This window comes from Gopherus flavomarginatus, chromosome 9 (assembly GCF_025201925.1).
Source record: "Gopherus flavomarginatus isolate rGopFla2 chromosome 9, rGopFla2.mat.asm, whole genome shotgun sequence".
In the NCBI taxonomy this organism is placed as follows: domain Eukaryota; kingdom Metazoa; phylum Chordata; order Testudines; family Testudinidae; genus Gopherus; species Gopherus flavomarginatus.
Window position 1 is genome coordinate 20,182,253 of NC_066625.1, and position 13,816 is coordinate 20,196,068.

The window sequence follows — 13,816 nt, forward strand, 5'->3', positions numbered from 1 at the left end:
CTTGGAAACTAGTCATTTCTAGCTTCTGCTAGCTTGGAAACTAGTCATTCTGTGAATCCTCAAGCTCTCTGGGGTCTGTGAGTCATGCTCCTGCACCCTCTGCGAGGTAGGAAAACCTCTCCCCTTTGAGAGCTACATGCAACACAGGCTCGACCTTGGAGGAATTTTTAAGTGTTATTTCCTATACATAAGTAATATTCTGCGAGAAAGGAAGTTCAGGACCTAACACAGGTAGAAATAAATACAAGAAGAGAATTCAAATAAATAAAAGCATCTGCAATTGTGCCAGAAATACAAGCACAGTTACTTGTTTCTGATACTGGTCAATGCCATCAGTCATTTATAGAAACGTTCACACAGCAGAATTTTAAGGCCCACTCCTGCTCCTACTCATGTCAATGAGAATTTTGCTATTGACTTCAACTGGATTAGACTCCATCCTTTAGAAAGGATAAAATTCTTCAGTGGGAAGTATTGTCTTTGCTGCACTAATGAGACAAAAGCTGACTTTCCTCAGTTAAGAAATACAATATAAATATGTTAATACTAATAATTACAATAATAAAAGACAATAATAATCTTGGCTTGGACTCATCCTTCAATATCTATCTTACTGCCTGTTAGAAAATAGGTGTCAAAATATTCTACAAGGATTTACTTGAGCCGATATTGTCTAAAGCCGCGGGATTACTTATTGCTGTTTTATCACTGCAAATTTGCTTTCTTGGTTTCTCTGTGTTTCTTTAAAAATTAATGTACAGGTCTTTTAAAAATAGAAACATGCTAAGAATCTTAATTACTGTCTCAGTCTATTTAAAGCCTGTCTTCAGACGTTCATAAAACCAGCAGATTCACTGCTTCTGCAAAGAGATATTTAATTGCCATACCCTGGGGTTAGATCCTTTCCCACTTTTCCCAGTGGGCTGGTGCTGAATAAACCAAAAGCAGTTTTGTCTATGATATTGCTTGGAATAGATACAGTTTCTAATACTTAGCTCTTAATGCTGAACTTTTCATCCAGAGATCTCCAGGTGCTTTACAATGCATCTTTATCTCCATTTTATAGAAATGGAAAATGAATCACAAGAAAATTAAATGACTTGCCCAGTGTAATACAGCAGATCAGTAACAGTGAGGAGTAGAACCCATGCTCTACTCTGTTGACCACACTGCCTCTTTAGTGAAGCAAGAATCTTTTGCAAAATTAAATCTATTTGGTTAAGAGGCTGAGTCTATTCAACATCTGGAACTTCAAACAAGTTTTTAACTTCTTTCACGCTTGTGGCATTAAATTTTATTTTACCACCAATCTCTTTTCTTATGTAAAGTTTTGATTTTCTATTCTTCTTACACTTTACCTTTTTCTCCATCTTTTGGGGTCCTGATTCTTCACTGCCTTGTTCCTTGTGTAATCATTTACTCCTGTGCAAAGTGAACGTAAAATGCTACCATTGTGAAATGTTAGGATTTTTTATACTTACTTTGCATAGGTATCGATGATAATGGTCCCTTCTCAGTGCAGGGAGATGTATAATTAGATGACCTCTCCAGGTTCCTTCCAGCCCTACACTTCTATGACACATGGCACAAGGTTGTGGGGAACTAGGCCCTTTGTCTCTGCATTTAGTAGCGAAACTCTTCTATGGTTCCCCAGAACTTGAACCATCTGATGCACTAGCCTGAGGTAAATTATCAATGGCAAACACACATCTAAGGCCTTGCACACATGAGAAAGTTGCATCCGTTCTAGTAAAGGTGTGATTTTAAATCTGTTTAGTCAAACTAGTGCAAACCTCTATGTGGTACGTCTTATTTCAATTTAAACCAAGTTTATTTCATTTTAGCTTAAATAAATTAAAAATCAATTTAAACTGAATTAAGCCACTCTGAAATAAGAGTATGCATACACAGATTTGCCCTAGTTTAACTAAATAGGTTTTAAAACTTATTTAAAAGAAACCAGTGCAACTTTCTCCTGTTGACAAGGCCTAATTGTCTATGGACCCAATCCAAAAGCCACAGAAATCAATGCATAGACTCCCATTGACTTAAATAGGCATTGAGTGAAGCCCTTAGTATCATGCAGATTCTTCACTTAGACATACATGACACTCTTCAATACAATATGCACACAAACAGAAGTGTATTAAAATGTTTCTCCTCCTTTCTTTACCACAAATCTAATTCTGAGCTTCTAAACAGCAGGCATTCACTACCTTGAATGACATTGCTTGCATCTATAAACCACAGTCACCTTACAATAGTTCTATATTTAGAAATGTGGGTGCACACTACACATGTACTGGGGAGATCTCCAGTAACACAAAGAGCAGTTTAGGGGACCTCTGCCACTGAAAATCAATGAAAGTTGGACTTTTAAACTCCCATTAATGACTTTGAAAGTCTCCCCCATGTTGTTTCATCTGTTCTTTATTCCTTTGGCTCATGATTCATCAATTTATGATTAATTTTGTTTTTTGTTATTTGTACTAAATTGTTTTGAAACCTTTGGACCTGGATAACTATACAGTGAAGTTTATTATTAATAATAGTAATTAATAATAATAACTTATGGTGTGTAGGACAATAGAGTCTCACTCATTTGGATGTTGGTTTGAATTAAAGCATGTTTTATTTTAGCTCTGCGGAAGCTTTAGTTGAATCTATTCCGCCATGAACAGTCTAATGGTATTTAGACAAATCCATCTGCTTCTTTTCTATAGTCATAGAGCCCATCCAGCAAGGTGATGACCACCCTCAATTCCCAGTGAAGTCAGAAATCACAGAAGGCACTCAGTATGATGTAGGACTGGGCCTACCTGTCTGTCTGTTTGTACATGTGTGTCTGACCGTCTGTCTCTAAAGGGTTATGAAAATAAGAATCTCAGGAAGCTGACACACAAATTCAGGAATGAATGATCATTTACCTGTTTTCTGTCTAATGTACACAAGTATTTGATTAACATCAACAATGATGAATGTGAATCCAACATGAAAAGCCTTAAACTACCTTAAAAACAGGATGACAAGAGTGACAAACTCTTGGAGCTGGGCACGGTAGATATTTGTCTTGGCAGTTCAAGTGTATATCCCTACTGCTGTTTGATTTTTTAAAAAATATTACATCAGATGCTGTCCAAAGGATTAAAAAACATTATTAAGTCATGTTAAACATTCTGAGACAAATTCTGTTCTGTGATGAGGCTACACTGCACTGCTAGCAAAATCTGGTCTTAAAATTGACTTAGTCAGCCAAGGGAGGATTGCCCCAGGTCAAGAGTGACCTCTAGGGGTATGGCACTTGAGTAGGAGCTCTTATGCCTCTCCCCCTTCCTGCCAATGCCAGAGCAGGAAAAAGAGTGCATGGCTAGAGGAATGGGACATGCCTAATCATGCCCCTGTGCTATACTAACTTCAGTTATTTTTTCAGCCTCTTCAGGCTGCCCATACTCAGGGAGGGAGACTACCTCTGCACAAAAGAGCACCACTAACATGACCTGGTTTTGAACCAGTTGTGTAAACGTAAAAGATTTCCCATTACCTGAGGAATCTAGTTCCCCAATATTATGCATGTTCTGGCAACAGCAAAGGCGTTATATGTTTCTTCAACAGTCTCTTATCAAATGAGTGCACGTATTACATAGTGCATATTTTCAGTGCATAGATCAGCCACACTACTCAGTGACAGAGCAGTTAAAATAGCTGCCATCATAGCCTTTTGGTAAACCAGGTAATAAGCTTTTCAGAGACTTATCAACAAAACACTCGGAAACAAATCCTCAAGTGGGCCAAAGCTCTACCTAGTGTCCTTGCAGGGCTGGGGGCAGAGGTGGCATTCAACCCCTGGCACAAACTAGAACAACCACAGGACTGTTCTATGCCAGCTGGAATAGCCCCACAGGTGTTGTTCTGATGGCCCAGGATTACTGGTATCAGGGGTGGCTCCAGGCACCAGCACGCCAAGCGCGTGCTAGGGGCAGAAAGCCGCAGGGGGCGCTCTGCTGGTCGCTGCGAGGGCGGAAGGCAGGTTGCCTTCAGCGGCATGCCTGCAGAGGGTCTGCTGGTCCCACGGCTTTGGTGGACCTCCTACAGGCGTGCCGCCGAATCCGCAGGACCAGGGACCTCCCGCAGGCAAGCCGCCAAGGGCAGCCTGCCTGCTGTGCTTGGAGCAGCAAAATACCTAGAGCCGCCCTGATTGGTGTTCATTCCAGGCTGACTGCTTCTTGCCAATGGCACACCAATGACATACCCCGTGTGCTGGGAGGATAGAGGAAGATCAGGTGGCTCAGAGCTGGCTATGCTGGCCTTAAGCTACTGGGTAATCCTCATGTGACAGGGGAATTTGAGTGAGAATCTGACCCTTTTGTCTAGCCTACCATTCTTACTCAAACTTAAGCAAAAAAGAACTACTGAATTAACCACTGCAGCTTACATCTGACATTGTTACCACAAAATAGGGATAACACACAAATTCCTAAAGCTTAGCAAGTGAAAAACAGAATATTTGTTGTTTATTCTCATATTAAATTAGATCAAATCTCTTCGTTTGCAGTCTCCTGACATGTACTTCTGTTTGTGCTGACCAAAATTGGGGCATGACCTTGTATGCTGACCTTGGTTCTAAATTTCAAAACAATAACATGCAGAAATATACCTGTGAACAGTGAGGCTTAATAGGATACTGTGCTACTCATTCATTTCTGTGTGATTATTTCATTGGACTGGCATTTTGGTATTTACCCAGGAAATTCTATAACCCTACTGAAGCCAATACAGTTGCTTCCAAATAAAGTTGTGTGTATGCCAATGATGGCCAAGAAATACATTTATGTATCTCTGGTTCAGTGAAGCCTTTCCAAAAGTATATTATAAATATCACTTATAGAGAAGGTTGTCACCACACTATTATTATATGCTAGAACTGCTGTCCATTCACAAGTCTGAATGCATTTTATTGTTGAGCACAAGAACTGCTCCATGCATGGAAAGCAGTCGTTCTTATGTTGTTCTCCTCTCTTCAGAAATTTCCTCTCACACGTGTGAGTAAACAAGTTCAGTGCCTCACAAACTTTTAAAAAACCATGTCTTACAACAGAGCTGTTTCAGATTTATTTGTGAAATTCATTCAGATTGTCACACCGGCTAAAAGTGACTGTTGTAGAATAGGATTTCATACAGCGTTACACTTAATTGCTCTAAAAATAACAAATCTCTGATACAACCAATAAGTACGCTATTTCTAGTTTTGCAAATCTAGATATATATTAGCAAAGAGTTCCTTCTTGTTTAACAGTTAAATGGAAACTATCTGGCTTCCTTTATATTATTTCCATTACATTGGCTTCCATCACTCTCCACCACATTGCCTAGACAATCAAGTGACTTTAAAACAAATGTACATTACCATTTATTTGTACTACAGTTGTGTCTAGAGGCACTAATTGGGGAACAGGACCATATTGTGATAGGCACGGTAAAGGTAGGCAAAAAAATGATCATCTTAGCCCTGAAGAGCTCACAATCTAAGTTATGACAAAACACAGAAAACAAATGAGACAAACAAGAGAACAGGGAAGGCAACTACGTATGGTTATCCTGTGCATCAGATTTTGTTAATAATAATAATAAACACTTCACATGTTCAAAGTGCTGTATCAACATGAAAAGCCAATTTAGTGCACTGGGAGGAGTGACTCTGATATGACACTCTACATTTTGCTTCCCACATGTTCTGGAGAGTACTTTTTCTGCACCAAAGTGCTTGGAATCACCTTACAAAGTCAAAAATAAGATTTTAAAATCAGTGTAAAAGCCTGATTAGAAGTCAGTGCAGGCATCAGAGCAGGAAAGATGTGCAAAGATCATTTAGAACAGCTACTGTAAATAGCCTCTCTATAATATTTTAAGCAAGTTGAAGCCTATGAACCAACTGATCAATTATTCAAATAGTAAAGCCTCATAATAGTACTCAAGGTGACTGGAGAACAGACTAGCACCTCAGTACTACTCTGGGATATAATCTGTAATGTTTTTCAAGCGACTTAAAAAAAAAGTCATCAATAAACAGGGGCTAGTGTGAAGCAGTAGTGCTCTACTGGCTAGAGTCTGGGCATGTGAGTCAAGACACCTGTGTTCTATTCCTCCCTGCCACTTTCTCTGCCAATGAGTTGTTCTCTGACTTTAAGTTGCTATTCAGTGGGAGTCATAAGTAATCAGCAGTTCTGAAAATCATGCTAATCACCTCTCTAAGCCTGAGTTTACTGTGTAGAGATACTGGAACAGTAGTAATATAGATCTTGGTGGACTTTGGATGAAAGTTATTCTATAAGTACAAATTATTATCATTATTACAGATGCTACATGGTCACTACCATTCAAGATCTGTCTCTAAAACAATACCAAGAGTATTATTTTTAGAAACAAGGAGACAAGCACAAGTCTAGTCCGTGCACAGAAGCAGTAGAAACTGTTACATGTATATGAGTCAACCAACACGATTTCAGTCTTGTTCAGTTCAGTTTGGAAAATCGTTGAGCCATTCAGTCCTGAACCTATGCCAGGCACTGCAACAAAACCAATGCTGCAATTGAAACATCAGGAGTGTGGGAGAGTTAGATTTCACTGTCATCAGCATATGATCTATGTAAAAACATATTCATGGAAAACTGAAGCCAGAGGCAAAATATGAACCCTACACACAGTCCTAAGGAACACGGCAATATCTTAGAAACTTGAGCAAAGCAGGAAACAATGGATAAAATATGATACCAAGTTGCTGCAAACCAAAGATATTAAAGATATTCTAGTAAGACATTATGATGCACAATATCAAAAGGTGGATGACAGATCTCAGAGACCAGCAAACATTATGGCCCACAATCTGTCTTAACAAATAAGTTATTGCAAACATTTCATTCTCCACAAAGCATTCTCCATAGAGCTTAATCAGAATCCTTGCTAAAACTTATCATAATTTTGTCCTGCAACGAATGCACAGCTTTTCGCTGACTTCCTTTTCAAGGATGTTAGCCACAAATGGTTATTTAGGAAATGGGAGGGAATTTACAGGTTTATCAAGTTGTGCTGGGAGGTGGCTCTGCCACCAAAAGAGTAACAGTTACTAGTATTGGGACAGTCAGGAGTCCTCCTGACAGCTTGAATTGATAGCATTTATCTCTATACCTATTCTTGTCATCAGCACTTTGGAATGGATGTGTCAGCTGCTGCATTCTGAAATATGTTGATTTCACTGAAGAGCACTCTTGCACTAGAGAGCTTTTATTGAGCCAATAAATACAGTACATCCATTATTATACAATTGAATGAAGCATAGTATTTCAATACCCTCCAACTGAACATGGGAATGAATAATATGGATGTCACTTGTGCATCTCAAACATGAAGCCTATAAAATGCTGCCAATATTTGTTAAATGCCATATAATAAATCACATTGTATAGACATCAAAGGAAAACTAATGTCCCAATTATCCTTCCCCATCCCACAGCCTCCAAAACAGTAACATCTCTGCACTTCATTGAGCTAAGTGAGTGATCCATTTTCCAACGCAATAATAAAGTGATTTGAGCTGCCTTAGAATGAATCCAGCCCGTCCATTCTTAGGGTCAGTGAGGGAAAGTCCTTTGCCTTGAACTCAACCCAGTTCAGAAGGCAGAGGCTGCCAGTCTCAATGGGCAAAATGATCGCACAAACCTTGCCCAGCCCCAAAGCAAAGGCTGTTTCCTTTTGTTACCAAGACCCCGCTGCTCATTTGCATGTATGTATGCATTGCCAAATCTAAGCTAAGGGGATCAGGTCATTCCAGTGCGGATTGAACACAATATCTATCAAACAGAATGGCCCTTTAAAGCGCTATTCACCCCCTACCCCCTCCTTCCTCTGGTTTAAAGTGCTGATGCGGGGATCTGGAAATAAGCAGCAGCTCAGCGTTTTCATCCTTTGCTCTAGCAATCCAAAGCACTTACTTCTCCCCAGCCCCTCAGCTTTCCACTCAGTCTCCTCCACTGCCCCGTAGCTTCTCATTGGTTTCTCTGCCTCCATGCTGGCAGAGATGGCTCTCTTTAACTCCACGCCTGAATGCATGGCTACTGCCCGGGCAGTCTGTGTGCATGGGGCTCCCCGGCTTACTCCACTCGAGCCGGGGCGGCAGGGCTCCGGCTCAGCCCTTTGCTAGGCTGGACTGGAAGGCGCTGCTGAGCTCACTGAACCTCGTCGCCGGGCTGGTACCCGAATAGGAGGAGGGGAAGGGATGCAACGCACATGCTCAGTGCGAGGATGCTGTCTACAGAAGCGCTGGGTGAGAGCAAGGGAGAAGGGAAGGGGGAGGCAGGAAAACAATGGGGAAAAGCATGCCACGGGGGGAGAGGCGATCACTGGCTAGGGATTCTGCCAGGGGCTGGGAAGGACACGGGCTGGGGATAGTATTTTCCAGGCAGAGACGCAAAGGAAGAAGACCCTTGCCTGAATATCCCACCCCCCAAGCGGTTATGGAGGAGGATGCTTCCCACTTCACAAGAAACCTCCCTTCAAAGACCATCTCTATGGTCCTATCTCCTGCCCGCTCCCCCAAGCTGCTCTCCTCACCAGGCACTGGCTAGCTTCCCTCTCCCCTTCATATACATAAGTAGCCTAACCCCCGCCCTCTATCACCGTCTGTTCATGTCCACTTCAGCTCCTGATCTTTTTGAGGGCAGCTGGGTTGGTGACTCTCCCTCTTCATTTCTTCTAGAGGAGTAGCCAGGTAAATGCTCTGTTAGGAGACATGAAGAGTCTGACCTCATGAACATTTGCATGACCCTGGAATCCAGGTTTATGAACCCTTGACTAGAGGTATATTCTTCAGGGCAGGGACTGTCTTTCTTTTTGTGTCTTGTGCAGTGCTGAGCACATCAGGTGCACGTTACACCTCATAAATAATAATACCATGGAGAGCTAAGCTTTACTTTCACAGTGAACCCTCCCCGCCCCAGCCACCATATGCACTTCAACAGCCTCTGCAAGAGTTCTGCAGAGCTCCATGCTTTCTAGCTTCACTTTCAGCAAAAGCCAGAGGATGGCACCCAAACAAATGATGTGGTTTTGCATTTCTCATAAACATGTACGTTCACTGACTGTGCAGTCTCCTGGGATTAGAAGAGAAGGAAATTATTATGCAGGAAGCTAATTTCCAGCTGTGGCAATTATTAGTTTTATTTTATTGTGGTGGTGACTACATCATGGCAGCATGATGTAGTGCCTTTCATCCAAAGCTTTCATAGCACTTTACTGTTAGTGGTATTACCCTCATTGTGCAGATGAGAAGCCCAGACAAAGCATAGTTAATTAACTTGCCCATTGCCACTCAGCAAGTCAGTGACAGAGTAAGGACCAGCACTGACGTCTTCTGCCTTCCCACTCAGTGTTTTAACCACTGGATCACAGTGATAGTGTCTCCTTATGAAGTCATACATAAAAAAGCTAAGAGAGATCAAGTGACTGGTTCATGACAACTGATGGATTTCCAGTAATTCTGAATGTTTATTTTCAATTACAGACATAATAAGGGTGTAGAACGTGTGTGGACAGGATTTCAAAAGATGATGCTGGGTTTTTTGAAGTCAGCATTGGGGGAGTTATTTTTAATTTTGCAGAGGTAGGGGCTGCACAGAAAAAGCAAAATTCAAAATTGTAGCATTGAGAGAATCTCTGCCTAGTTGCATTTCTGCTTTTCACTGAATGAAGCCAGCTAGCAAATTAGAATTACTTGGACAACGTTTTAGAAGGCTTGCAGGACACCTGGCTCCTTCCTTCTCATCTGCATTCTGTGGAGATTTGCTGGGACTATTTTGGGTCCCAGACATTCTTGAATTCGTCTCAGTAACTAAGAAATGCTAAATTCTGGCAGATTTCGGCCCTTAGTGAGAAGGAGCCCAGACAGAGCTGTGAGTCAGAAGCAGCGTAGCAGGTGGCAGCACAATGCACAGCTAACTGGGTGACTATGTGACTGCCTGAGGGTGGCTGTATTGACTCACTTGAAGGAATTAAGAACATAGGAGTGGGAGGAAGACAAAGGCCTATCTGAGATAGGGGCCAGGTTTGGACTAGGAGATAGAGGCTGAGTGGGGAGGAAGGCCAATATATGGATGCATCTGGGCCCCATTTAGGTTTAATCCATCCCTTGGGTGCTTTTCATAATTGCAACCCAAATGCTTTCTTTATGAGATAGAGGAAGAATCTAGGAAAATAATCAAATATTTTAAGATCTGAGTTTGCTAACCTGAAAGAAAAAAGGAATAGCAATAGTAAGAAATCATGATATTTGGAGAAATTAACTGTAGGTGACAGAGCATATCAGTCAATTAATCATATTCTGATAGTGTGTTTTCACCTGCTTACCTTTGATAAATCTACATTATAATATTAGGGCTGAACCTGCAAACAGTTACACATGTGAGTATTTGAGTAGTCCTGATGAGTTAACATGCAAGCATTTGCAGGACTGAGGTCTTATCAGAAGAAATTAAGTTGCTTATGTTCTAGCATTTTTGCTATTGTGATGTGCATCATTTGCAGTTGAAGTAATTTCCCTGCAGCTAATGATGCCCTTGAATGCACCTTAGAAAGATATTTACTCTTATGCCCACAAGATTTGTTCTCTTTTACTGAATGCATCATAGGGAAAGAAACTATGAAAATCTCAGTTCATTCCAGTTATTCAGAAGTTTGAGATGCAGAAAAATACAGATGTCCTTCAGGTCTGATTTATATTTCTCTCATTAAATCATACCACCTGACTGCTTCAGTTCCTACAATGATTTATTCATCAAGTAATGTCTTCAGGTGCTGTGGCTAGTCATTTGAAATTGGACAGTTTTTGTGTGTGCCAATCTATTGCTCCCTTTCCCTCCAGTACATACCAATGATCTCCTTCAGCAGCCAAGACACTATATATACTGTTTGCTCTTTACTCAGAGAATGGCAGTATGCCGTGTAAATCAGAGTAGAAGAAGGTGTGCGTGAATAATCTTTGGCTTCACATAGCTGTCAGGGATCTACAGATTTTTTTTGCTTCAGGCTCCCACAGATCCCCTGTTTATGTGGGTACTAGAGGCCTTGTTCTTTCCACAGGTCTCAGTCCCAACTCAGTGAAGGAATGATACAGAAGAGAAACCACTGTGAGACCTCACAACAATGTAGAAGTGTTTTATTTCCTTGGGGTATTTTTTCAAAGGAGGGAACGGTCTGTCTCTAATTTCCCAGTCTCACAAGTGGATGCTATAGGCAGCTTAGTGCTCAGTTTAATTTAGTGAGATTTAGCAGAAAAGTTGACTACATTTGTTTCATGGTTGGCCTATTTAACGTCTGGAGAAAAAATATTCTGTTTTCATCAAGCGCTTTCATTTTGGAATATGCTAAAGCTGCTGTAGACTTATCCTTCTTGAAACCAAATCTAAAACCAGCTGACAATATTTTCCTTGATGTTTATCACAAATGCATTGACCCCAGTTCTGAGCTTTGGCTCAAAACAGCTCACAAGGCAAGGGGGAAAAGTACTTCATGGTCCATTTATGAAATAAAAGATTCTGGGCTGGCTGGGGGATGATTTGAATGTTGGTGAAAGCTAGAGGAGCCAGAGGGCTGCTATAATATACACTCAGCTGTAATGGCCCACAAGAAACTTTTGTTGCTGAGAATAGCCAGATCATAGCAGCACTTTTTTCATTCCCCTTTCCCTGGGGAAGCTCCTGGCATAGTCTTATGACTAGCATAATGGGGAGAGGGAGGCAGGGCTCTATTATCCTGGCAATCTGATTACACTAATGATATTCTCCAAAGGCCAGATCTGGCTAGTTCTTGGCCACAGGGGAAGCAGGAAGTAGGGGCACTGTTCCTTGTAAGACTGTTCAGTCATTCCAACATCATAAAAATATTGGTAAAACTTCTGCAAAGGTTTATATTTATTCATCATTAAAATTCACCTTTTGAAATTTGACCTAGTAAAGTAAAATTAAATTGTGGATTATATGTAAAAGTATTTTATCTTTTGCTTATATTCATGTATACTTTACACTTCAGTGTCTGATTTTAATTTCTTGTGGGAAGAGGCCAGCCTTATTGAGCCTTTTATATATACTATACTAGCTATACTATAGTTGAAACCATGTTAGCAACAAGTTGTTGACACTAGCACAATTCTACCACAGGGATTTGTTTCCTGAGCAACTTGCTAGCCAAACCAAGCTACAGATCTAGGATATAAAAACAAACACCCTAGAGAGGTTTACAGCATTGTTCTAAAACACAATACAGCACAGTTTACATGAAATAATTCCTGCTCATACTGGTACCATCTGCACTTGAATTTCAACCATGTAAATTCTCCCTCAATGATTCAATTTTGTAGTGTAGAATGGACCTGCCTGTGTTTTCAGAGTGTCCAGGAAGTCTGGGACATGTCAAAGTGTGCTGTAACCAGATTCCTCAACAGAGATGCATGTAGGCCATAGATGAACTCAATAGCCTGGGAATCTGGATCTGTGAACAAGACCGCATTAAACATAATCTCCTGTCCCCATAATGTCATGAGCTGTCTATCCAGACAAATTTACTATGTAAGGAGATTGGGGTATAATACGTCAGTGACATTATAACACAGTTTGATCTTGCCAATGTATATGAGACCATTCATGTTACTGCCCTATAAAAATCAAGGCTCTTTCTCTCTTTGTTTCTGATATTGTGTGTATCACATTTTCTTTTAAAATGTATATTAGGCAAAAGTAAATTTTATTTGTTTCTTCAGAGTATATAAATCCTAATTAAAAATAGAGGGGCAAGATATAGCTTAATATCTTTTTGCAGTTTATAACTATGTTCCGTTGTGTGCTGTCATGAAAGAAGAACTCTTAGAGGCACAGATCCTTCCCCCTTGCACATCAGTGGGAGTCCACAGGGATGCAAGAGTCTGCTCCATCACAGCGGTTCTCAAACTGGAGGTTGCGATCCCTCAGCGGGTCTCAAGGTTATTACTTGGTTGGGTGACCAGACAGCAAGTGTGAAAAATTGGGACAGAGGGTGAGGGGTAATAGGAGCCTATATAAGACAAAGTCCCAAATATCGGGACTGTCCCTATAAAATCAGGACATCTAGTCACCCTATTACATGGGGAGTCACGAGTTGTCACCCTCCACTCCCGAACCCCGCTTCATCTCCAGCATTCATAATAGTGTTAAATATTTTTAAGTGTTTTTAATTTATAAGGGGAGGGGACACACTCAGATATTTGCTGTGTGAGAGGGGTCACCAATACAAAAGTTTGAAAACCATTGCTCTAGCAGATCCTTATGCAAGATCAGGGTCAGGGCTAGTAGATTAATGTGTATCATGTATCAGTATTGATATTACTTCCTCATTATGAATCTTTCCCATACCATGAATAGTTACTGCCTGATTTATGTACTTACATGGCTTTTCCTATCATTAATCATTCCTGTAAATGTATTTTAGGCCAAAATAACTTCATATATAATTCAGACTTGTTGCAGGTAAAAAACTGGAGTGTTACTCCTTTCCCGCTGCTGCTTTACATTTCTGCCAGGATTGGAAAAGTATTCTGTAGTTTAAAGGCAGTATGGCAAGGCATTCTAAGGAGCATATTAAAGGGAGATATGAAGTTCCTTGAATTTAAGATGCGGATCAGCACATATGTGCATTCATGTTCTCTGAGTTATATGTCATCTTATTCTAACTTCTTGATTTTTGATTAGTGCTTGGAATGTGAACTATTAAATGGGTACACCTCTGGGTTTAACATATC

The 13,816-nt window shown here is 40.7% G+C and overlaps 1 protein-coding gene across 1 annotated transcript in view; it reads right to left on the reverse strand.

Moving 5' to 3' along the window:
- The window catches only part of BMERB1 (bMERB domain containing 1), an 85,930-nt gene extending 77,655 nt beyond the window's left edge, over positions 1 to 8,275 (reverse strand). The window contains exon 1 of the mRNA XM_050967774.1: positions 7,986 to 8,275. Within this exon, the coding sequence (XP_050823731.1) occupies positions 7,986 to 8,103 (118 nt within the window). The 5' untranslated portion in view covers positions 8,104 to 8,275. The remainder of the gene's footprint in view (positions 1 to 7,985) is intronic.
- Positions 8,276 to 13,816: the final 5,541 nt, after the last annotated feature.